The sequence below is a fragment of the Opisthocomus hoazin genome, chromosome 8 (genome assembly GCF_030867145.1).
Source record: "Opisthocomus hoazin isolate bOpiHoa1 chromosome 8, bOpiHoa1.hap1, whole genome shotgun sequence".
NCBI classification, from domain to species: domain Eukaryota; kingdom Metazoa; phylum Chordata; class Aves; order Opisthocomiformes; family Opisthocomidae; genus Opisthocomus; species Opisthocomus hoazin.
The window spans coordinates 11,782,391-11,808,605 of NC_134421.1; the positions used below are offsets into that span (position 1 = coordinate 11,782,391).

The following is a 26,215-nucleotide window of genomic DNA, read 5'->3' on the forward strand; positions in this document are numbered from 1 at the left end:
GGAGTAAATAGTTAATTTATAATGTTTTTCATATTCTCTGCATTTTCTAATATGAAATTAAATATGTTTGCCTTTGTCCTGTTTTCTGATATACTAAACTGTAGACATCCAGCCAAGAAATATGAATATCCCAAAGACCAGAACCATATGTTGTAGAACGTTACTGCACAATTGCTGGGTTAATGACAACAGTCTCCCAGAAGCACAGCAGAAATATCATCAGTGATGGCAATCACTGGCAGGTCATTCTGCAGTCAGCAAGGATGTGGACTTGGCAAAGAGTATGATGTCCAAATACATTTGCTGACCAAACGTGGCAGGGTAATCAGCATAGAGCAAGAGCACCATAAAGCCAATCAGCCTGTTTATTCCGGGAACTTCTCACTGACGAGAATTATACGCAGAAGAAATACGGCATTACAGCTACCCAGTGTGTCACTGCGCCATCTGGCAAGCTCATGGTGTATCTCTCACATGAATTAAACACTACAAACTTTTTTTTTTAATGAGCCTGCCAGGAAACACCATCACTCTTTATATCAATGATAATTCACCCCATCTCAAGGACCTTACTTTCTAGTCTACCCTTAGTTACTAGTGTGTACAATTCAAGAATTTCTCATGGAAATCCATTTTTGGCAATTAACTAAAGGTATCTTCATGTCTCCTCTAGGTCAACCTCACAACAATTGGAAGAGATACAAGAATTCTCATGCATTTCAGAGTTCAGGAAAATTCAGCATCAACATGAGAACACTTACAGAACAGCACATTAAACTATGACAGATCTCTGTCATTGCAGTGTAGCACACATCTTTGAGTGACAAAATTATGAAATAAGACCTTAGAGGCTTGATCACGCACATCTGAAATCAACAGGTTTGCCTCTGTATCAGTGGGAACGAGCCAAGAGTTAACTACTCCAGGCAATGATGTTTCCAGAACTGTTCAATACTTGGCAGCTCTCACTCAATAACAACAATAATAAGGAATTGCTGGGTGCAGATTGAATTTGAAGTCTGACTTAAGATTTGCCTCTCATGTCCTACCGAGCACTGATCTCTTTTGAAAACCTAGATGCCTATTGATAGATCTAAATTCAGATAATGGCTCCCTTTGAAATTCTACTGCAAGATGTATACTAAGATCTGTTACAGCCTATTAACACACCATTCTTAAATCACAAGTTGCTCATAAAAATCTAAAGGCATAGACAGACACGTTGACTCTTAAAAAAATCTACTGCCAATCCTTTTAAATAGTTCATTCATTTCATAAGATTGATAATTTCAGCACACCATCCACTGCATTCTGCTGCTGCTTTAAAACAATGGTATATTTAGCATTACTGTTATAAAAACTCACAGCAAGAAGGATTCTCTTCTTTAAAAGTGTCTAGGTCTTGTAGCTGGAGAGCTTCTGACCCGTTTGGTACAAAACTATTACAGCAGATTGCAGCATTTCTCTTTTAGTTGTTCCTGTCTTTGGGGAGAATGCAGAAGATTCACTCCCCCCTCTCTCCCCCATAGCTTTAAGGAGCCCAACTCAGGCATGACACCATTTTATTTTACACAACATATTGTCAGAATCAAAGTCTACTTCTCTATCTTAAATTTTATGTAATGAAAGCAGACAGTAATAATCATTCCTACAGGTGTTTTCACAATCTGTTACCTGTTGGATACAAGCAGAATGAATAGGGGGGAAAAAAATCATTATTATATAAAATTCTCAAAACTACTTCTTTATATTCAACTCTCTAACTCCATATCATAGCTCTGGATAAATAACATAGACGTAAGATGGCTTTATTGTAGCATCCATCAGTATCAGATTGCTGCCAGTTACTCTAACTCAAAGAAAAACTGCACAGTTTTTCCATCATAGCAGTTCTCATACATGCAAAAACCATTTCGCTTTCAGAAGTACCGAGAGTTACAACTGCATGCTGACCTGCTGCCTTTCAGATAGAACTGAATAAAAGACAGCTTACAAAAACAACCCCCTCATAAACCTTTTTTTACAATTTTTATTCAACACACAGCTGTAGTCTAAGCAGCATTGTATCCTATAGCTAGGTTTGCGCAGCCAAATCCTGACCTAGCTAGGATACTCTCATCCTACCAACACCATTTATCTTAGGAGATGCACTCTTTCTCCTATTAAATACCCCATCCTACTTCACACTGAACATTCAAGAGACAGACAGTCCTGGATTAGACCTGCAGAAGGACTCATATGCTGGCAAGGAAACAATTTTCAACAGCCTTGCCACCAAATGAAACACACACTTCTCAAAGGCTGAAAAAAATTATATAAGGATAGCAAGGCAGCCATGGATGAAACTCATACACGAAGAGACGGAACAGAGAGCCAAATAAGTTCGCACTTAAAATGACTGAGAAATGCCAGGCTAAAAGCGCACCAGAAAAGTAGCTGGGCATGTAATCCTGCGTATTCAAACAACACATATTCTCACTCACCCCTGTTAAGGCTGTTCCACTTTGCACACAATAATTAAATCACTTGGCCCAGAAATAGGAAGATGGTCTGACAGCATAGAAAAGACCTGAAAAGGAGTTTTGTGACTAGTTGTAGTCCATGGCCTTGCTGGACTTGTCAATGCAAGGCAAAAGGCATGCTTGGACTCAGGCGTCAAGAGCCAAAGAATTAACAAATGGAGCAATTAACTTGCGCTTAGCTTATCAGACAGAAGTAAGGGGGGATAGCCCATCACTGTAAATCAGGTGATCTGTGGGGCACGGCAGAGGCCCCACAGCCAGAGGCTGCTTTGGATAAAGAACAGATGGCCCTCCTGAGCACATACCAAGATGCCCACTCCATAGGTATGTCAAACTGCTGAGTCCCACGATAACATTCCATGCCAAGAGCCAATCGACACATAATAGACTTAGCCCCACCTTGCCAAAAGATTTTCAAACATATAAAAATTGGCACTTGAAAAAGCTCTCTTTGGGAGGAGGAGCCAAGCGAGAACTTTACCTGAGAGACGGGTCAATGGCCATGAACCTCTGTTTCCCCTCAAGAAGGGATGTCTTTTTGGTAAGAGTCGCACCTCTGACTTTGTCAGACATATCCCCAGGAACATATTGTTAACTAAAGCACTGAACCATTACCTTGAGCTCAACTTTTGTAGACAGTGTATTTATCAACAGCAATCCCAAACCTATGATATCTGTCGCTTGAATAAATTACCTTGATACCCGGCATCAACCTATTGTTTCACCTTTGCGAAACTGTTTCAGTGAAAGTCCTTGGAGGGGCTCTGACAGGGAAGCTGAATTTGATAACTGGCTACACACTTAACCCTTTAGACATAAACCGTTGACCAGGTCTGGGACTAGGAGCAGATCCAGCCGCACCTAGACTCTCGTCTCAGAGTTTAGAAAGCAACAGGGTCTGCTCTGAACCTCGTGACTCCACAGAAGGGCTCTCCTTTTGCCACTTAACAGACTCCTTTACCCCTTTTAACACAACACTAGTGTACTCGAGAACCAAGAAACCAAGCGTAGAAGAGTAACACAGCCTAGAGGAAAAGAGCTTTGTCCTGATCAATATTTCATCTCTTTTTCATTATATTATCTTGTAGCTCACTGACCAAGCTGCTCATGCTACCTGGCATTTTCACAGTGATGAAAGTACAAGGGGTCACTGGAGTTTCCTGAATTCACACCACAGTAGCAGTAAGAAGAGACAGGATTCATACTTGTCTGTATAGCTCGAACATCTAAAAGCCAAGGTGCCTGTTGTGGTTTTGCCTCAATTTGCAACAAAGAACCACGCAGTTACTCTCTCACTGCTTCCCCCTCCCGGTGGGATGGGTAGGAGAATCAGAAGGAAAAAGGCAAAAACTTGTGGGTTGGAATAAGAACAGTTTAACAGAATGGCAAAGGAAGAAGAAAGCAACAATCAATAATACTGATAAAAAGCACAACAACATGCAGTGTTCTTACCACCTCATGCTCAGCTTGCTCCTGAGTAGCAAAAAGCCCCTCCTTCGGCCAGCTCCCCACTTAAATACCGAGCATGATGTCCCATGGTATAGAATATCCCATTGGATTGGCTTTTTGGTCAGCCCAGCCAGCTTCTTGTGAAAATTAACTCTATCCCAGCTGAACCCAGGACAGTGTCTCACTACCCTCTAACTCAAAGCAGGAAATAACCATTTCAGAGCCAAAATCCCAGGCACACAAGGAGGCTCAAGCTACCTTTGAGCAGCCTGCAACCTTTCTTCTCCAGAAAATCTTTGTTATCATTGTCACCATCCATCCCCCCCACTTCCCCTACAAGTTCAGCTGCCAGGGGTTAAGCAATGCTCTGATAAGGCACAGCTGTGCAAGCTGGACCAGGGTCTGTGAGACCAGCTGTGAGAAGCTTTATCTTGGCCTCCGCCCACAAGCCTCCCACCCTTCGGCTCCCGAGCCGCATTTAAGCTGTGCCTTGGTCCTCAAATGGCCAGTGCTCTAGATATACCTGGCTTGGGCAAGGTGACTTCCCAGCTAGACTCAGATCCACCTGGTCAATATGGACTATCATAATTCAAAGTCTAGTATGGAAAAAAACATAGTCTCATTTTTTAAATAAATTTCACAGTCCCAATATAAGGATCTTCCTTCTTTTTAAATATATTTGGACATACAATCAATACACAGGTTTTTACATTGATATAAACCTGGATTACACAAACTTAATTAGAAAAGAAAATATTTTGCCTTACTCTAGGAAAGTTCAAAAATCTTTTTTCTAACTGACATTCTTTTACTATCTGTTTTCCAGGTACGTTAGGTTTGACCTAACATAGAAGAAACAAAAGCTAGAGATAACAAATAAATTATATCTCCAGCTTTTCACTGAGATCCTGGCACTCATTTCTGTACAGTCAACAGGGCTAAAGTTCACAGGCTACTGCAGTTTACTCATGATGTCTCTGACTGGAGGAATAAGGACTTTTTCTCCAGACGAATGTTGCTGAAAGGTTATCTATTAATCTCCTCTGGCAGTACTGCAAAGAGCGTTTTTCTGGGACACCAGAAGACAGAAGTCATGACACATTTGCAAGGGGGTGGCAATTTGTATAACCACAAATAGAAAAAAAAAATCCAAATTAAAAATAAATCAAAATTAAAAAGTTAGAGAAATACTTATTTTAAATACATGTGTATGTATGTGCAAAGAATAGCTGAAATATTTGAGAAACAGCTCTTTCCAGTCTTCATGTCTCTTTATGAGGATGAACAGTAAAGTCAATGCAAAAAGGAGAATATGATGATAAAATACTTCTTAAAAGAAGCAGGGACAGTGCATGGAACCCAGCTGTTCGCAGGTGAGGAGGTGGCAGGGTGATCTCCCTAAAGAACCAGCCGCCCATGGGCTGCCAGGGCGAGCTCTCGCCCAGCACATCCAGCCCCAGCCCCGCAGCTCCGCTGCTTCCAGGCAGGGGAGGGGGAAAAAAAAAACACATTATTTAAAGCTTAACGCCTTCTCTTCAAGGCTTTTGGTATCTTTCTGCCTCAGTTCTGGAGCGAAACATGCATGCCAGTGAGCAGAAATGGACATGTTCAGATCAAGACAGTCAGCTTTGTGGACACGGGCTCTACTCCGAAAGCCTTGACCATCCACTTGAGTGATAAGCAAGCTGGTCACGCTCGCAGGAGCAAGCTGGAAGCTACACCGTGTCGCCGTGCCAATGCTGTACACCACTGCAGCTGCTCTGCACTCCCAGAGCCCGTCTTAGCCCTGGTGACCTGCTCCTCATCACCAGCGCTTCTGCTGCCGGGGTCCCCCGCCGCCACCCTCAGGGTTGGGGGGGTGAAGCAGAAGTGATACTCTTCACAGCACGAGTTTGCTGGGCCCATATCGCTGCAGGTGTCGACAAGCTCCTCTTCACTTAACAGAGTCATGCCAACTTTCACAAATAGCATATCTGACCATTTTAGCTTTTCTCTCCTTTTCCATAGTAACACTTCAGCCCAGCATAGCATGGGAGCATGTGCTTAACTTCAAAGATGCGAATGGCTTCCTTGATTTTTAATTGAAACGTGTGCTCTGCTGGAGTTGAGCCCCTAAACCCAATCATGCACCACAAGGCAGAAGCCTCTGTAAAACCAAAGCGAGCTCATAGGGGAGGCCACCCCAGACATTTCAAGCCAAGACCTTCTTCAGCCGTGGAGAATGGTAATTACAGATCAGAATAAGGCTAAACTATTTTGAGAAGAGTGATATTCCTTGTCATATGTTTTTTATTCTTAGACACAGAAATATGTTGCTGCAGGTGCAGATTTCCAGTAATACCGAAACTTACAGAGGTTTTAGTATTTGAAGAGACAGGGAGGTTTTTATAATGACGAAAACATGATTATTTTCTCTGTACAAAGACTCTTCTAGTTACAATTCTTCTGCTTAACAGATTTTGCCCTTTATGCTGGGCTCCTTAAAACCAAATCCCTTCTGTTGATTCCTTTATTATGAGAATACAGAGAGTTAAACTTCAAGGGACACCATGCAGACTTCACAAATACTTGACCGGGGGGAAAACCCACCGATTACTGACTTTTCACTAACAGTGCCAGCTGCAGTGTGATCATCAGTCTCAGGAGGAATGGGATAAAGCCATCTAAAGGCCAAAAAATACCTGAAGGACAAACACTTTCTTCCAAACTTAGAGCAGAGCAGAAATAAAAATCTAAAATACTGGAAGTATGACACTTCTGTTTAAGTCAGTATTTAATATTTGTTAAAAAGGTTATTGCAAATATAAAATTGCAAAAGATACAGATGAAGGGTTTTTCCTAATGTGATTTTGATAGTGTTGTGAAGAACAGTGTTTACCCTGTTTTTATCCAGTGACTCAGTGATTAAAATATTAATCCAAGCTGAGAGAAACTTCTGTTCAATTCATTCTCTGCTTTAGGGTATGCACCCTCATACCTCTCACCACCCTGAACAGTGATGTAAAAACGGTGAGGAAACGGAAGAAAAAGTTGAAAACATACAGGTAACTCGCAACACGTTTCATTGCAATTGTTCCACGTTTTGTGATGAATGATGAAGGATTGATTTGACGGAACACTGTAGCGCAAGGCTCCCTGTGGATCTGGTTCTGTGTTCTGCACCCACTGCATTCAGGCCCCTGGGCATCCAAATCATTTAAGCTGACTCATGTAAAACATATGTAGTTCCGAAGAATGGCTGCCTCATATCAGCCCATTATCTTGTCTCCAGCAGTAGCCAACTGTAGAGGCCCTGGCAAGAGCAGAAGACAAGAGGAGAACAAATCAGTAAAAGCCCAGACTGCTCCTGCTCATGTTACTTACCTCACTATTCTTCTACTGATTTAATTGGCTTTTTCATAAGTAAACAAAGAGGATTTGTCTCAATATTGAGACAAAAAAAAAATTAAGAAATTAAAATAAACCACAGGGTTTCTCAAGTCTTTAAATAAAATTAATGAATCTGTGTCATACTAGAACTCCTCAGGATATGGTCTGTGGGGGTACCAATGCTGTTTCATATGCTTTGTTATTTTTTATCCCTATGTTTTCTCAGGGAAGTAGAAGTAAAATAGGTAAAGTGAGAGTAACAATTAAAAAGCAATATTCCAATTTAGTGTCATTTTTGAGAGTGATCTGTACATTGATAAGCAAGTTTTTCTAGTTGCAGAATACTTTGTCATGATCAGAGGTTACCAAATTATGAAGATGTGTATGTGCATATATATTTTCATATGTGTATGAATGACACCTAATAAGATGTCACATTACACTGTGTCATAATTGTTACAGTTGCACCAAAGCATGTTGCTTCTGCCTAAAGGATTTCACCCAGCTAATGAGGAGATGTGAATTCCCACTACCATAATTCCCGGATAGTAACAGGATAAACTTGCCTGTTGCTCCAATCTTTAATCTAAAAATTAATGCAATAAGGAATCCACCTCGGCAGGAAGCACCTGCGTCTGTGCAAGTGGGTATTTTCATATCCCCTCTTATCTTGTAGTCAGCTCTGTTGTACCTTGTGAAATCTTTCCTTCTCCTCTGCATCTGACTGTGCCATCTTCAAAGGCATCTGTCACATCTGTTGCCTAGTTTAGTTGAGGTCAAAAAGTCCAGGAGGGATTTAGAGGAGGGGGAGCTGGAAAGTAGGCTCATGCCTAACCAGATCCAGGACTCCTACGCCCCACTGCAGCTCCTCAGACAGCAGCCCACCATCATTGCCGGTTACCAGCGTTCCAGGAAGATGTTGCTTCTCTCCAGACTGCTCCTGTCGCCTGTGATGGGGTCACGGGTACATACAGCAATAGCTTCATAGGCTAAGGAAGGTGTGATCACTACAGCTCATGGTCTGTGATCACTACAGCTCATGGTCTGTGTGCCCACAACCAAATATGTTTCGTACCACTTTCTGATGTGTAGTCGTCTCCAGAAAGAGAGTTTACTCATTTGCTAACATCATCACACCAAAAAGTGATACATCAGACCCTGGCCATGTAGCATTGTCCCTACTACTGATACACTGTGGGAAGAGTCGGATTCCCAGCCCCATAGTCAGATTAGCTCTGTGGATCCTCAGCAGCTTTCTAGTGAGATTCGCTGACATCCAGCTACACAAACTGCTGAATTTCGGACACCCAGGAAAACAAGAGCAAAAGCAGGTGAAATTACTGTTGCAAACAGAAACCTACTAAATAGCTGTATCAGGGAAGCTGATGGGCCTACATTTATTGCAAAAAAAAAAAAAAGTAAAGAAGTTGTCTTCTATCTGAGCATCACTCAGACACAAACACTCTGGGCTCACTGTTTTCTTTCACACATGTATAATTCAAAGTACTTCAAGTCTCAAATTCCACTCTGGCTACTTTTCTCATACAGCACTCTAATGAGTCCTGAAAACACTGAATGTACCTCTACCTAGCTAGTTACATTAATCGTTAACTGGGAAAAAACATTTTTTCATAAAACAAATCATATTACACTTTCTTTGCAAAGAATAAAAGATTCAAACAGGTCTAAAGATGATTGTACACGAAGCTGTAAATATTTGGCTGTGTAGCCTTTCACGGTACAGGAATGAAAAAGTTAGGATTCTTTTAAAACTGGAGTACAGCTGGAATCCCTCTTTGGTGGAGATTCATGGTTGTGAGACTAAGTAGGTAGTGGATACAGGATGTATCTCTCCTAAGGGCAAAAATGTTGAAGTTAAAGCGTAGTAGTTTGGTCAACAGAAGTTCTTGACAAAAAGAGAGCAGGAATGAATAATTCATAGTGTGGGCATTTAGTAAAGTTGTCAGTGTTTACAAACATCAGTATCTTAATCTTGCTGGTATGTAATTTCTGTTAAAATTTTCTAATATTTGGATAATCAGCTTGAAAAGCTAGCTAATGGCAGCATTTTTTTTGTTTCATAGTCACACTCAGTCCGAAATATTGTAGAGCATCTTAAATAAGTGGGTATGTCTTCAGTTTGTGCTGAACGTATGATATTTAGTCCCTGAAGCAGACATTGCAGAGGAAGGGAATATCAGCTCTCAATGTGTTGTTTTATACAGACACAAATGAAGCTCACATTCCAGAGGATGCAGATAAGTAGTTCTTCATGTTTCCAATACATTATCACATGAGAAAGACAGGACTTGATTTGGTGGTAGAAACTTCAGACTGCATTAATTATTTTCAAATAAAATTACTATCAAAAAACTGTATGACAGTAAATGGCTAGTTCGCAGTGACACAAATTACAGCATTTTTATTATCCATGAACAAAAATGGAACTTGCATTAGATACACATTTCAATTTAACTGTGTATTAAAAGAGGTGATATTCCGACAACGCAAATTCATTGTTTAGTTTTATGGCTTCCTTACATTTGCACCTATCTACAATGTCTCTGTCCCATGTAATTTACATCTCAGGCTCAGCCCACCACCACCAAAACCAGCACATCACCTTCTCCCAGCACATCACCTTCTCCTAGCCATGAACTCCTGCTCTTTACCATGCTCTAGTCTGGTGCATCCTGGACCTGATACAAGCTGATTTAACTACAGAGCATTCTGCTGAGCTAGAGAGTTAAATCAGCTCAGGAAAGAGTCTGACCTGTGCCAAAGCTCGTACAGTGAAAGGAGGACTGTCTCTCTATTACAGATGAAGCCTAGGCAGATTAGCTGGCTATTTCAGCTGGTTAAGTCAAACAACCACGGTCGGGTCGTATGAACTCCTCTCAGTTTATCTCTACAGCTATTTCTGGTGAGGTAATGCTTCTTGCTAGTTACACCTTACAGTTGGAATCATGTGGCATGCTTCAGTGAGCTGACTTCCCCGGGGACACGTGGATGAGCTGAGAAAGTTGCATTCAGAGGGCTGGGGAAGGGCTTGCTCTACTGTTTGCATGAAAGAAGATGCTACCTGTATTCTGCTTCTCTTATCTCCACATGCCCCTGAGTTTTCAGTTTGCAGAACAAATACAGCACTTAAAGACACTATTTCAATCGTTACGCACACAACCAACAATCATCAAAGTATATCTAATTGCTTTACAGAACCCTTTAATGTAGCCAACTTGCGGAAGAACTATTACCCCTTAACGGTTACACCTTTCCTTTGGTATTAAATCCTGAAAGGTCATACTCGGACTTCTTTCAAACAGCAGTAGTGGCCAGTGCAACTAAAATCTTAAAAACTCTCTTAAATTTTTAAAGCAGAAATTAAGCTGAAATTAGTACTCAGATTTGCGTAAAACATTGACAGAGGTATTTGACAATATGTTCATAGTTTTAAAATAGATAAAGTATTTTTAGAAGTTTAATATTCAGAGAAGATATTTGCTTCAATTGCCAACCTCCTTGTAAAGAGATCAAACTTTCTGTGTGAGAGCGTAAATACTCAGCTGCCTCATTCTTGCCTGTCAGTTTTGTCCTGGGTAATCCAACTGGGCTTTCATGAAAGCAAACAGCATAATCTACATGAAGCAAGCAATGTCACTAACCACTTAACACTGCTTACTAGTCTGACCTCTAAATTCAAACCACAAAACAGGTTTATCAGGTTTCATATCTCCTTCAAAAGCAACATTCTACGTTGTATAATCATAAGAGCAAAATAACCGATAAAATTTGGATTCCACCAAACTTAATCTAAAATCTCTGTTGGTTTAGCGTAGTCAATAACAGAATTGGTTTTCATTCCTACTATTCCAGTTACCAAAGTTCAAAACGATTGTCACAAAGCATTACATTTTCCAGCAGCCAGTAAAATGACTGCTAAAACAGAACTGCCATAAAAACTGTTAACGCAAGAATTCTGCAGGACGGAGATAAATTTACCCTGTGAATCTCTATGTCCCTCAAATGCCTATTCACAGTCATAGAGCAACATATCTTACGCTGGGAATCAGCCATAATTAGGAAATCAAATCCTGAAATCGCTTGTAGGTGAGTTTTAGAAAAAGACAAACTTTCTCTGCCTAGACTCCTGAATAACTAAATTGCATTTTCAAATAAGTAAGACTACTCTCTGGAAAATAGCTCACCACGTTCACGCAGGTCCCCACAAAAACCTAACAGACGGTTTTTTACTTAGAACTCTGACACTGACCTCTCACACCTATTTTTCACAGTCATTCTCACACATGTTTTGGGAGAGTAACTTTCCTTATTATTTGTCTTATAATTTGTGCTCACTGAAGCAGCAGCTTCTGAAGAACAGCTATTGAAATTGCAAATCATACAGAAAAGCTTCATGATGATTATTTTTAAATAGGTTGAATCTTGGCTTCATTAAGAAGAACCCAAAGATAGCCATTATTTACTGTAATACAGACGCTCCTTTCCAACTCTATAAAGTTTAATTATCAGTAGGACAAAAAGGTGCAACACTGAGTTTTGAGGGAAGTGGGGGGAAAAAAACCCCAAAACTATCTGGCCCATTGTATAACTAAAGATGATAAGCTTATTTTTGCCAAGACTTTTAGCTACTTATAGACTAACTTTGATGTTTGTGAAATCATAAACACAGTGAGGGTTTGGGGTCTTTTATTGAACATCTAAGATCAATATCTTTCCAATATATTCATTTCCAAGTACAGCGAGGGTTTGGGTTTTTTCTTCCCCCCAATCTAATGTTGAACACATGTAACACAAAACAGCCGACTGGCACATGAAAGCCAGGCCAGACTTTTTCAGGAAAGTGAGGGGGAGGCATAAGATGTTTCAAGTGGGAGGCATAAGATGTTTCAAGTAGCTCATTAACATACAAAGTAAGTACATTATATTTAATCACTTGTCAGCTTTCACGACTTAAAACCCTGATGCTGTTAACAGCGACGCACCGCAGAATTTGCACACAGTGTGTTTCATTTTCCAAACTGCAGCCCCTCCAAGGGACATAGAAAGGATGGGAACATCCCATCTCCTGAGCATCGGGCCTACCTTTTACTGTTCCACAAGCCCCGTTCCAGACGGACCTTCCCTGACAGGGGCACTGGAGGAGCACTGGAGGTCCCCTCATGCCAGCGGCGCATGGAGGCAGCTGCTGCAGCCCCCGCTCCACGGGGGGAAGGAAAGACCGCTAACGGTTGACCAACGGCCCCACGGGTAGGCTAAGGAGTTGCTAGTAAGCTCACTGGAGGATGGTCGCCCTGATGAGCACTGGAAGGCAGGAAAACATGGAGACCTGCTAAGCACCCAGCTGGCTGCATCCTCCATCCACACCAACTGTCTCCACAGACCAGGCCGCGGGGCAGCTCGGCTGAAGCCAGCCAGTCTCTGCCACGACACGCCGGAGGGGAGCGAAAGCCGAGGCCTGGACAACAGGGACACCGGAGGGCCCACCTGCAGCGGAGCAGCTCCCTGTAATGGCTGCCTCCCCGCCTCGCCCCGCGCCGCTCCCGCGCCGAGGCGGCAGGGGGCGCCGTGCGCCCCGCGCGGAGGACTACAACTCCCGGCATGCAACGCGGCGCGGCGGTGCATGCGCCCAACGCCATCCTCGCACCCCTGCCTGCCGGGGGGTGGAGGGAGGGGGTCCTCATCCGGCGGGGCCGGGGCACCGGTCAGTGCCGCCCCTCCTCTGCCGGCGGCTGCGGCGGCCCGGGCCTAGCGCTGCTCCCGCCGCTCGGCCTCGCTGGTTATGGTCGCCCTACCCGTAACTTTTCGCTCCTCTTCGGTACCCGGGGGTGCAGCGGGCCGCTCCGACCGGAAGCGCCCGTTGCCACAGCAACCGTCTCCCCGGTAAACATCCCGTGTGGCCCCGGAAGCGGTCGGAGCTTGCCTCCCATGTGGAGATCGTCCTTACCGCTCCCGGGCGCGGCTGCGGCGGCTGCGGCCCACGTGGCCTCACCGTTAACCATTAACGGCTTGTTCATTTAAAAAAAATAACGAGAGGCCATGCCGCTTAAACCCCTCCGCAGAGACGATTGGCCAAGCGCCGCTCCGCCCGGCCAATCGGCGCCGGCCACGCTCCGTCCGCAGGAAACCGCACATGGAAAGCCGCCATTGGCGGCGATGGCTGCAGACCCCTCCCTTCCAGTCTCCCCATTGGCTGCGTGTTTGGCGTGGTACGCTCCCATTGGCCAGCGGCGGAGCGGCTTCCCCCCGCCCTCCGGCGCCCCGGGTTGATAAGGCGGAGGGGGAGGGCCGCGGCCGCTCCAGCGGGCTGGGAAGTGGCGGCAGACGGAGGGCGCTGCGGCCGGCGGCGGGCTGGGAGCGGGGGCGCCTCGGGCCGTTCTGCTCTGCGACCGCAGCCCGCGTCGCCATGAAGTCGGCGTGGGGGCTCGCTCTGGCGTGCGCGCTGCTCCTGGCCGGTGAGTGCACGCGGGCTTCTAGAATCTTCTGGCGGCGGCGGGGTGGGGGGTGGGGGTGTCGGGCCCCCCGGCCCCCCCTCCCCACCCCCCACGGGCCCACCCGCGCTGTGCTAGGGTGAGGGGACGGCGGCCGGCGAGAAGCGGGATGCGGGGCCTCGGCCATCCCCGCCGCTCTCCGTGCGGGCGCACCGGGGGGAGGCGGGGGCGGCGCCCGGGCGGCTGCCGGCGCCGATCGCTCTCCGGGGAGTGGGGCGCGGCCGCTGCGCCGTCACTGGGGGGGAGGTCGGTCCCTCTCCCCCATGGCCACTGCCGCCGGTCGGGCTGAACTTCGTTGGGGGGGGCAGAACCGAGCCTGAAGCGGTGGGGGGAGGGGTGTGCGGAGCGGGGGCCGCGCTTAGCCCGACGGGTTCCTTGTTTTCCCAGTGTCGGTCAGAGCTGACGAGGTGGACGTGGAGGGGACCGTGGAAGAGGACTTGGGCAAAAGCAGAGAAGCATCTCGAACGGACGACGAAGTTGTTCAGAGGTCAGTGCCCGGAGGGTGGTAGGTTCCTGCTCAAACGCCGAGGCTTTCCCTTGCTTCTGGAGGCTCGGTTAGAGCATCAGTAATGCCTAAAACCTCAGAAATGGGGGGAAAACCATTCCAAAGAGAGATCTAGTCAGCTGGGAGAAAGACTGTTTCCTGCGAAATAAAAGAACTTGGATTCAGAAATACTCAACTTGTTTTTGTCTGATACCCATAGCTATATAAAAGCCAGTATGTTAGTAGGGGATGACTAGCGTGTGGTAAATGGTGTCAGTTTAGTGCCCACTGGTGAAGTAGCTCCATGCCCATTAACTTCCTGTGAGATATACCACGTGCTGAGGATATACAGTGCTTTTAATGTACCTGTATTCTTCCCTGAGTTTCTTTTTAGGGAAAAAAGCCTTAGTTGCAAGCATAGGTCTTTCAGTCAAGTTTTAGATTAAGGTTAAGCAGTTGAAGATAGCTACTCCTGCATTTACCTCGTTTGATCATGTAACTTTGGGGCTGTGTCCGTGATTAAGGGTCTTAGTATTGTTCTAACCAGATTATAATTGCTGTTGCTAGATGATAAAATTAACGATACTGTTTATGGACGAGACTACTTGATAGGTTTGCATTGTCCTAACAGAGAGGAAGAAGCTATCCAACTAGATGGCCTAAATGCGTCCCAGATCAAAGAAATCAGAGAAAAATCTGAGAAGTTTGCATTTCAAGCGGAAGTGAACAGAATGATGAAACTTATTATCAATTCTTTATATAAAAATAAAGAGGTTAGTGCCTTTATCAGCAGAACACGTTAGAACTGCTTGTGTGTGTTTTGGAATTCTTGACTACTGGTTTCTATTTCAGATTTTCCTGAGGGAACTTATTTCAAATGCTTCGGATGCTCTAGATAAGATACGGTTAATATCTTTAACTGATGAAAATGCTCTTGCTGGTAACGAGGAACTTACAGTCAAAATCAAGGTAAGAAGCATTAGGTACAATCATCTTCTACAGAGGAGTGCGGGAAGGAATGTAAAAAGAATGTCCCTTATTAAATCTAAATTTTTGGCTTAATATTGATGCATATACATACTAGGACCCCTTCAGGACCATTGCGGTTAACTTTATCAAAGACTGCTCTTCTTTTAATGCTGAAAACGTATTTCTGTTTTTATGAAGAGTAACTGAAGTAGTGAAATACTTAAAAAGTAGGCCTTCATCATTTCTGTAGTTACTGCAAATTTGATTTATTGTAGCCAGGCATGTTTGAATTTGAAAAGCTGCTACTTCCTGCTTTTCCATGGCAGTCTTATGTTTTAAGATTAAAAGTGAAGTCAGACTGCATCTTTCTCTTTTTTATTTCAGTGTGATAAAGAGAAGAACATGCTTCATGTTACAGATACGGGTATTGGCATGACGAAAGAGGAGTTGATTAAAAACCTGGGTACCATTGCAAAGTCTGGTACAAGTGAATTCTTAAACAAGATGACTGAAATGCAGGATGATAGCCAGTCAACGTCTGAGTTAATTGGCCAGTTTGGTGTTGGCTTTTATTCTGCATTCTTAGTAGCAGACAGGGTTATTGTCACATCAAAACACAACAATGATACTCAACATATTTGGGAGTCAGATTCAAATGAGTTCTCTGTGATTGATGACCCAAGAGGAAACACTTTAGGACGTGGCACAACCATAACGTAAGTATTAAGTTACTTTGTGTTTCAAAGAAAAAAGTTGTGTGGGTACACTTTGCTCATTGGCATATGTTGATGACTTCAGCATTGTGAGTTGTAGATTGTTTGGTTCTTGTAATACAGCTTCTTTCAGTTTCATAGAAACATGCAAACTATGAATTGCATCCAAAATAAATATGGAGTGATAATGTAGTTCGCTTCACACCGTTAGATATACTAAGAAAACCATGAGCATCTTGACAACTTAACTGCCAGCGTGTAGTTCCAGACAGTGCAGCTGCCTGCAGACTGGCTCAGTTCCTCAGCACAATTGTGGCCTGTCAAAGCCTGTACCAGTGAGACTGGTCTGATGCAAGTCTCAAACTAGAGGTAGTTCAGCAGTCCTGTTTTCCCTGCTTTCGTGAGCAGACAAATTTACTTGATTCCTCCTGAAGAAGGCACTTAGTATGAATAAGTTCATCTCGGTGCTGTAGTTCCAAGTAAAGCCAGCGGGAATGTATCGAGGTCCTAGTAAGTGTCAATATAATTTGAGGTTTTAATTTAGACTTCTGGATATTGTGTTCTGTCCCAGTTGTTCAAAACAGTTACCCCTGCTTGTTGGAGCAGTTTAGTAGGGATTGCAATTTTCAAGAGATACTTGCAGCCGAACTAATAAAAGCTCATTTGCATAAGCGTGAATTGCTATAGCTGCAACAGTAGGAAGATACATCTTCTGTAAAACTATTTTAAAATAGCTGTTCAGCACTCTGAAGGTTCTTTTTATTTTCTTTAGCCTGGTCTTGAAGGAGGAAGCATCTGATTATCTTGAGCTGGATACTGTTAAAAATCTAGTAAAGAAATACTCACAGTTCATAAACTTCCCCATATATGTGTGGAGCAGCAAGGTAAGTATATTCAACTGAGCATTGCACAGTATGTGCTTTGGTTGTTAAAATTGTTTGTCCAGGTGTTTTAGGAAGAATGAGGGTGTACTGTGGAACTTCTGCTTGTCTAATTTCTAAAATTCTTCTGTTCCCAGCTCTTCTGGCTAGTCTTTTACTAATTACTTGCTCTCCAAAAGTTAGTCTGTTACTAAAACCACAAACTTTCAAGGACCTTGGTTTTATTCTGCTTCAAAGAACTTTACCAAGGGAGAAAGTCTGTGCTAAGTATTAAGGAAGATTTTTCTTTCACTGGCTTTGGTAGCTGGAAGCTTTGGTAAGCTCTCAAGCCAGGGCCATGGTTAGGTGTCCTTCTGAAAATACGGCAGTGTCTTTTTGGCCTGTTCTGATGTTTTCTTGGTGTAGTGCTAACTTAAAACCACCCAAGTCTCTGATTAGCATTATGTGTAAAGCTAAACATAAAGCTATGAAAAACTTCAATTTTGAGTACAGTGACCTACCAGTATATTGAAGGAAAGCATGTGTTCGTGAAAAATGCTACTAAAAAGACATAGCTACTGACAAAGTAATGTTTTCAATAGGCAAATAACACAAGTTAAACTAGTGCTCTGGAAGATTAAGCTATTTGAGAGAATACTAGAACATACCTAGTAGGAAGCCAAGCAGTCCAAGTCCCCACTTTCAGTTGTCTCTTTAGACAGAGACTGTTGAAGAACCCATTGAAGAGGAGGAAGCAAAGGAGAAAGAAGAAACTGATGATGATGAAGCTGCAGTTGAAGAAGAGGAGGAAGAGAAGAAACCAAAAACTAAGAAGGTAAACTTCGTCAGACTTGAGGTTTTGTAAGTCATGTCAGATAGTTCTGCATTTTTCATAGGTTGTCTTCCAGAAGTGCACTGCAGTAGTGTGCGTGTGTGTGTGCTTTCAAACTGCAATCCTGTGTAAGTGCAGTTAGACATCTTCTCAGGAAATAAGATTGCCATCAAAACAGACCTGGTTGAAATCAGGCGAATGACTGACAGCAGCCTTGTGAGGCAGTAGTCCCAGAACTAATTATAAATACTTGAGTGAACTGCTTGACGTGATAGTAGACTTCAGCAGTCTGACACTGACTAATTTAAATAGAGTATGCTTTCCTGGAAAGCTTTTTTCAGAGCGGCAGTGGAACAGGAATACAGTGAGTGTGTTAAATGTACATAGGGCATGCTGTAGTGTAGACTTCAGTTTTGTTCCAATGTGTTAAACTAATGTGTATACTTGAATGAGCATATCCAGGCCACTGCATAATTTATTTTGTAAATTAGAAAGAGTGTGTGTTTTTGACATGCTATTTTGACTTCAGTGGAGTGTCTTTAACTGACTTAACCTAAAGTAAAGAATGAGTCTTCATTATAATATGGTGTTTACATACATAGGTTGAAAAGACTGTCTGGGATTGGGAGCTCATGAATGACATAAAACCAATCTGGCAGAGACCGTCTAAAGAAGTTGAAGAAGATGAATACAAAGCTTTTTACAAAACCTTTTCCAAGGTAAGCTCTGAGCCTCAAAACTTTTCCAAAGCAAGACATTTGCTATAGTATCTCTTGCTGTGCAAACAAAACTGAGTGCTTATAGGATGGGCTATTTCTGAAGAAATAAATAATTGCTGTCAGTAGATAGTGTGAATTGCAGAGGGCCTAGGAGGTACAGCATCTCAGTCAGGACTTAAATCTTTTTTCCAGAGAGAAGGTACTCTCACCCAAGTGCCGAGTGGCCTTGGTTTCAGGAGTACTATGTTCCAGCTCATATGGAGCTTACTGATGTGTTTAAATGTTGACAGGGGAATTTCTGTTTAGTCTGAGAGTGGTGGTGCTTGCGTTGCACGTGGGGGAAGAAAGAGGAAGATAGTGTTCTAGAAACAACATTGTCTTTGTGTAAATTCAGTGTAATGTGTTCCTTGGGAGGGGAGTCTCTCTTACTGTGCTGTCATGATACTGTATTTCTTGGTGTGTTATTGGTAAATTTTTGGTGATTGGCTTGTAAAAATAGAAAAATATAATTTAAAAGAACCCTGATATAGTAGGTCTCGAAGGTTACTTCTGTGTGAGTAACTGAGCAGAATCTGGAACTTTAGACTCTGTAATAGATTCTAACAAAGCGTGATTAAGGAGTTCAGTTGTAAAATAACTGCACTTACTTGGCCAACTCGGGTTTTACCTGGAAATGTATTAGCTCACTGATATTTTTCCCCATGTCAATTAGAAGTATTCTGTCTTCACAGGAACATGATGACCCAATGGCTTACATCCACTTCACCGCTGAAGGGGAAGTAACTTTCAAGTCTATCTTGTTTGTTCCTAATTCTGCTCCACGTGGTCTGTTTGATGAATATGGATCCAAAAAAAGTGATTTCATTAAGGTAGGACAAGCAAATGTGTGGTTATGGTTTCATGTCTAAAAAAAACGCCAGGTAAACCTCGCACAACATAACCTGGCTGCTGTTTTCTCTCGTAATTCAGCTCTATGTTCGAAGAGTGTTCATCACTGATGACTTCCATGACATGATGCCCAAATATCTTAACTTTGTTAAGGGTGTTGTAAGTATTATAAGTCTTGCTTGCATTTGATATTTTTTAAATCTTCAAATACTGTTAGTGATACTTAGGAAGTTTCTTCCTCATTTAGGTGGATTCTGATGATCTTCCTTTGAATGTATCTCGTGAAACACTTCAGCAGCATAAATTGTTGAAGGTAAGCTAATTGATCTTAAATTCCTTCGTTGTAAACACTGCTGTTCACTTCAGATCAGGCACGCTAAGTGTCTTGAATCCGTCCTTTGCAGTGGGGTTGAATTGAGGAGTCTTCCGTGTGCTAATTGCTACAACTTGGTATTGCTGCTTTTTTAGGTGATCAGAAAGAAACTTGTTCGCAAAACTCTTGATATGATCAAGAAAATTGCAGAAGAAAAATACAATGACACCTTCTGGAAAGAGTTTGGTACTAATGTGAAGCTTGGAGTTATTGAGGATCACTCCAATCGTACACGACTGGCTAAACTTCTTCGCTTTCAGTCTTCTCATCATGAAAGTAACCTCACAAGTCTTGACCAGTATGTGGAAAGAATGAAAGAGAAGCAAGACAAGATTTATTTCATGGCAGGTGCTAGCAGAAAGGAGGTATGTGAGCGTGGAAGAAAGAGGGAAGTGGAAAAAAATACTATGACTCCTAGGTATAGTACTGTAAACATTGTGAACTGCGTATTTGTTGTAAATGTGGAGACTTCATGCTTAGGTTACTACTGCAGTTCAGTTTTCCTTGTACCAACACCCGTCAAATAGTTGTACAGGTTTCAGTAGCTGCTGGTACCAATGCAATTAAACTGGCCTGTGATCTGTTTTGTCATCTTAGGCTGAGTCCTCACCATTTGTTGAACGCCTTCTGAAAAAGGGCTATGAAGTGATCTATCTGACTGAACCTGTAGATGAATACTGTATTCAGGCTCTGCCAGAGTTTGATGGGAAGAGGTTTCAGAATGTAGCGAAAGAAGGAGTTAAGTTTGAAGAAAGTGAAAAATCTAAGGAGAGTCGGGAAGCCTTGGAAAAGGAATTTGAACCACTCTTAAATTGGATGAAAGACAAAGCTCTAAAAGACAAGGTAAAATGTTATGCCATATGTAATGCTTATCTGTAAATGCTGTTGTACTTGGTACAACACAGCTGGCAGATCGAGCCTAGACTTAACAGTAGCTTCTCTCTCTTTATATGGGTAAACAAAGATGTTTAGTACCTTTATTTCAGAAAGCTAATGATTTAGAATGTCGTCTTAGAGCTTTCAGAAAACACTGATATGACAGGAAATTTCAGAGCTGTGTATTTTATTCCCCGTATAACCTGTTAGCTCTGTGAACTAACACTAAGGCTTTTTATTTTTCCTACAGATTGAAAAAGCTGTGCTATCTCAACGTTTAACCCAGTCCCCATGTGCGCTCGTGGCTAGTCAGTATGGATGGTCTGGTAACATGGAAAGAATCATGAAGGCTCAAGCTTACCAAACTGGGAAGGATATATCTACAAAGTATGCTCAGTTGTACAGCAGCAGATGTCAAATGTAGTTGATGGCCTTTCCATCTGGTTCAGACGATCCTTCATATTTTTAGGTCACTTGTAACCAAGTTGCAGTCTCCATCGTAGTCTTACATTGTCATTTCAAAGCCCAGTATGTAAAACTGCCTGGTGAGCAAAACTCATTGGTGGCATTTGCTGTCTGTCATTTTGTGACAAGAGAAGATGAGCTGTCTTGGTAGCCTCAATGCTTTTTAGAGTTAAGCTAGTACTAAAATGGGGCAGGGGAAGGAATGCACTTGTTACTGTGGCTGTAATCAGTATTCATTGGTTTAAAGATGCAGCTGGGTTCTGTACTTCAGAACTTAATGATGTAATGTCTGCTCTTTCAGTTACTATGCTAGCCAAAAGAAGACATTTGAAATCAACCCCAGGCATCCACTGATCAAGGACATGCTGAGGCGAGTCAAGGTAAACAAATAACAGTAGTGAAATATTGACTACTTAACTGCATATCAGTCAGTTAACAGTTCTGCTTGTTTGGTTTTTTCTGTGGTCTTCCACATTAGGAAAATGAAGATGACAAAACAGTTTCAGATCTTGCAGTGGTATTGTTTGAAACTGCAACTTTGAGATCAGGATATATGTTACCAGACACTAAGGAATATGGAGACAGAATAGAAAGGATGCTTCGCTTAAGTTTAAACATTGACCTGGATGCAAAGGTTAGTTTGCCTTCAACTTGGGGTTGATAATTGACTTACTGCTGCTACATCTTAAAAAGCAGATACTTGATAGACTTGCATAAAATGAAATGTATAAAATGACGTGTATCCAGCTTCCTACGTTTAGGTGGGCCACCAGGAGCCCAGTTCAGGTACCTGGGTGGGAAACTGAGTCTGTACTTCATGCCTATGTCCTCCCTTCTGCTCTTCTTTCCATTTGCTTGGGATTCTGGTCTTTCATTATGCTTCTCAGGTACTGCCCTGTACTTAAGTGGTGGTTCTGTGGGAGTCAATTAGGGGCCAAAAACACATGTGCCCATCTCATTAATGGAGAAATTCATAAGTGGGTAATACAGGTTCTCATAATGCTGTGCAAGAAATTATGCTGGGCATCTTGCCGGAGGAGGCATGATAGTGTGTCAATGCCAAACAAAAATGGCTTTCTCCTTCAGGTAGCTTGGGGCAAACAGTGGGAACTGACAGTGAATACTTCCGTAGTCTGTATTTAGCTAGCCCACAACTAGTAAACGTCCTAAGCAAATACAGTAAATGGCTTGTGACCTTCCTGCAGGTAGAGGAAGAACCTGAAGAGCCTGAAGATGCAGCTGAGGAGGCAGAGCAAGATGAGGAGGAGGAGGTGGATGCTGATGCTGAAGCTGAAGACAGTGAAACACAGAAGGTAAGGTCTCAAGTTTGACTCTTTGTAACAATATATATGTGCATATTGGTCTGTAGTGCTTCCTGGCAGCAAACTTCTTCATTTTGCCTTTCATTACACTAATTTTTAGTTGTGAGGTCTTCCAAGCTTTTCTTTGAGAGAAAGAAAACTGCGGCATGAATGGCATCTCATTCCTTATCAAACTATATAGCAAGAACACTTAGATATGTTCAAAGTTGGAGCTAAATTAAGCTTAAGAAATTGCAACAGTGCCCTATGGCAAGAAAGGAGCAGCACATCCTCTACAGTGAACTTTAATGTGATCTGTTGGATTTCTACAGCTTGTGAGCAATAACATCAACAAATTGGCAAGTGTATAAAAAAGCCAGTACAGACTTGCAATAGCACTACCTCTAAAGAGTTCAACTGTTATGTGAAGTCAGCCTTCACTTACTAATGTCTGCAGTTTTAATGATGTCTTGATGGGTAGTTCAGTTCTTCTGGGATAGTTCTTGTGACCTTTTCCGATTTCAGAAAGCAATGTTCTGATTGTTTGATATCTCCACAGGAATCCACAGATGTGAAAGATGAGCTGTAAGCTGCACCCAGCTACCGTCCTGCATTGGGGAGTTAGGAGGGAATGTGAATTAGATTGTTTTGCTTTTTTCCGCTGTAAAATGTTGAGGGATGGTATGGGGTTTAAGGGTAAAGGAGGATTTTTTTTTAAGTTGACTTTTCTAAAAACATTCCTCATGAATGTAAATTTGTATTATTTAACTGACTTGGTGTAAAATCTTGTCATGTACAAAATAAAATGTTCCCAAACACCACTAACTCTAAATTTTACATAGTAAGCTCATCTTGTGGGCTGTCACAAAGAAATGAAGGGATTGTCTTGTCCTTTGTACAACAGGCGGTTAGTTTGCAGTCCTCCTGCCTTTCCACACTGGCACAGCCACCCTTAACTCTGTAGTGTGTATCCCTATGGTTGGGTTTTGTGTTAACATCCTGATGTGCTCTTTAGCCAAAATATACCTGGTACCCAAGAGCTGTACTCAACTTGCTAGTTAAAAGGAGCATTGTCTTGAGGATGAGAGAGGACATTTAGAAGCAGCATTGGAACTGAAGTCTGCCAGCCTGCACTAGACTGACTTGACTCCACTGTACAGAATAGGCAGTGGCTGCTTTTACAGCTGAGACAAGGAAAAAAAAATTGGCTAAAGGTGTGAACAACCACCAGAAGTGGCTTACTGCTTGTGAGTTTATACCATCCTCCATGGTATCTGGTACCCCTGCCTTTAACTTGCATAGTTTTCCCAACAGCTACAGCAGTCCTGCTTTCCACAGTTTTTTAAAGGTGGAAGCTCTTGTCTGTTACAGTTACTCCTTAATGCTGCTGTTCTAGACTTTTTCGGTCTTGTTCTGTGTCTTTTTAGTGTGGCAAAGCATTGTAAATACTTAACCTAACTCCAGCTCCATCTGACACCAAGTTGTAATGTGGACAGGTTGAACTGGAGGCACCGCTTCTGTTCAGTACATTAGCTTTATGTGGTGGCTGGATGGAGCACCATATTTTCTCACTGGTGTCTGTACTTTGAAACATCTTCCTGGGCTTGGTAGGAAGTGTTTATACTGAAGGTTGGTTTTGCCGCCTTCTGCGGAAGAAGTACATGGGAGGAGTACTTCTATCCAGTGACTCTGCTTAAGAACCGCTCCTTTGTTAAGAGAACTTTTGTGAAGTTTGAGTGTTACAATCTGAAGTGAGAGAAACTGTTTCCAGTTAGGCAAGAGCACTAAACATTGACCTGAAAAACTTGATTTCCATTTACTTTTACTGGGCTTTTTTTATGTTGCCCAAATAGTGTTTTCATGCAATAAACAGAAATGGTGTGTATCAGTGTGGTTACTGAGTTAGGGTTTATACGGAGGTGTTAGCTTTAGGGAAGTATGCTGTGTGAGGCTTCAGGGAAGGGGAGCTGAGTTTTGGTTTTTTTGAGGGAGTTTGAGGTTGGTTTTTTGAACAGGGCCGGTGCACCATTTCTTCGTAAGACAGGGTCTTCTTACTGGGGCAGTGCAGTTTCTGTGCCCTGTAGCAATCGACTGCTGCTGAGATTTTGATATAACAGTTCCTAAAATACCACTTACAGTGATAGACTTCTGAGTACCATCAGTATTGCACCCCTGCTCTCTGACCAGCCCGAGGAGCAAATCTGGCTCAGGCCTGCTGTGTGGTTGAGTGCTTCTGCAGCTAACAAACTGAAGAGTATTGGAAGCCTAGGGTTGCTTGCTACAGTGTTCTTACTCTGTTAATTACGTGTAGAGTTAAGCACCCTTTGCTCTGTTACATAGCTGAAGTTCTCAATGCCTTGACTGGTTTTAGGATTGATGTGCCTGATTCAATCTCAGAAATAATAAAGAGCACACTTGAGAGTCATGCCATGTGCTTCTTCCTCTTTCTCAGGTGAGGGTGTCAGGTGCAACATAAGCTGTGGTCCAGCTGCTTTCTCTACCCCGGAGCAACAAGTGTTTGCTATTAATCAGAACAAAATGTAAGATTGCTTGCCCTTTTTGTCAGCTCTGTGAAGTAAAATCGTGTCAATGCTGGAAGAAGTGTTTCCCAGTCCTACTGAGGCCATTTCTCCCAGTGCTGCAGTCACGCCCATTCTGGGGGTGTCACCTCTGCTGTTAAGACCGGGTGTATCGCCAGCTCTGCTGCTCCTAGATGAGAGTGGTTCCCTCAGTGCTAGAAGTGGCTGGGCTAAAACAGATGCTCCCTGTCGCTCCGTTTCCAGCCACAGCAGGATACGTTCAGAAAATCTAAGCCAAAGAGTAGTAACTTCCCTCTGCAGCCTTTAGATCTGAAAAGCCTTCAGAAAATAGGCAGAAATGCATCTTCCATGTCAGACGCGAACAGCACGGCGACAGAGGTCATCCGCTGACAACGTGTGAGAAACAGGGCGAAGGTTGGTGAATCCCAGCTCTTCAAAGGGCGAGCTTGAAAAGCTGCTGTTCTGCCCTACGCAGAGCAGGAACAAAATCCTGCTGAACTGCCCTGTCTTGTCTCTTCAGTAAACTTTGTCCTATGCTGAAGTGGAAGGTTGTCACTTTCAGCTTCGTTCGCAGCTGGAACAGATGTGGAAGTAGCACTTGCAGTGATCATATCTGGGTCCCTCTGCTATTACAAGAGCTCCAGGTACTTTGCCAGTGGGAATTACGGAGCTTTTTTGTTTGCTTGGGTCATCTGTCAGGCTGTAGTTTTCTTTCTCGAGTGAGAACTGAGGCTGAAGCCTGTGCCTCACCTGGGTGCCCTTCTCAAGGGAAAGCAATCCCCAACCTTCACAAGCTCTGCTGCCCACCATTCAAAAATGGGTGGTTGTACCATCTTTGCGGGATGTTGAGTTCTGGTACGAGAGTTTTGTGGCAATCCTGTTTCAGGACTGAAAGGTAAACCTGCACTTGTTATTGAGTTTTGTGTATTTTTAGCTATCAAAATCAGCAGCACACACAAGGTGCCCAAACGGAGCACAAAGGTACGTGATGTCCGTGTAACCTGTACGTGCGTGCCCTGTTTAAACTCCTACAGCCAAGCTGCAGGACCCTCCGCAGCCTTACAGCCCAAAGCGGATTTCCTGCCAGTCCTCACATCGCAGGCAAAGGCAGCGTAACCGCGCTGACGGCAGCCAGCGGCACTGGGAGGCCAGTGCGGGACGTGCTGCAGGAAGGGACCTTTCTTGCTCGGACACGCCGTCACCTGCTGTGCTGGGTTCTAGGTTGCATCCAGTAAAACCCAGTTAATGTTTGAGAAGGGGGGAAATGTCAACAGGTAAGTGGGGTTCTACTACAGGTGAACAGGTACGCTTACTGAGGCTAAGGAGGGGCCATAAAAGCTTCACTT

General features: G+C 43.1%; 1 protein-coding gene and 1 long non-coding RNA gene across 3 annotated transcripts; one reads left to right on the plus strand and one right to left on the minus strand.

Moving 5' to 3' along the window:
- Window positions 1–4,773: 4,773 nt before the first annotated feature.
- Window positions 4,774–13,326, minus strand: LOC142362150 (uncharacterized). Of its 2 annotated transcripts, none has more exons than XR_012764716.1 (3): window positions 13,154–13,326; window positions 12,444–12,662; window positions 4,774–7,263 (listed from the first exon to the last, which is right to left on the minus strand). It is a non-coding gene; the product is annotated as an uncharacterized LOC142362150 (long non-coding RNA). The 2 variants fall into 2 exon arrangements; XR_012764717.1 differs by lacking the exon at window positions 13,154–13,326 and adding an exon at window positions 12,846–13,143.
- Window positions 13,327–13,397: 71 nt separating this feature from the next.
- On the plus strand, window positions 13,398–23,150 carry HSP90B1 (heat shock protein 90 beta family member 1). The gene is given in 21 exon segments (XM_075427887.1): window positions 13,398–13,437; window positions 13,440–13,534; window positions 13,536–13,598; window positions 13,600–13,813; window positions 14,237–14,336; window positions 14,965–15,106; window positions 15,186–15,302; window positions 15,687–16,018; window positions 16,788–16,899; window positions 17,594–17,710; window positions 18,310–18,426; window positions 19,158–19,295; window positions 19,396–19,473; window positions 19,562–19,627; window positions 19,783–20,052; window positions 20,285–20,530; window positions 20,814–20,950; window positions 21,330–21,408; window positions 21,507–21,662; window positions 22,234–22,341; window positions 22,889–23,150. Coding segments are annotated over 21 exon segments (2,757 nt in total). The 3' UTR covers window positions 22,919–23,150.
- The last annotated feature ends 3,065 nt before the right edge of the window (window positions 23,151–26,215 follow it).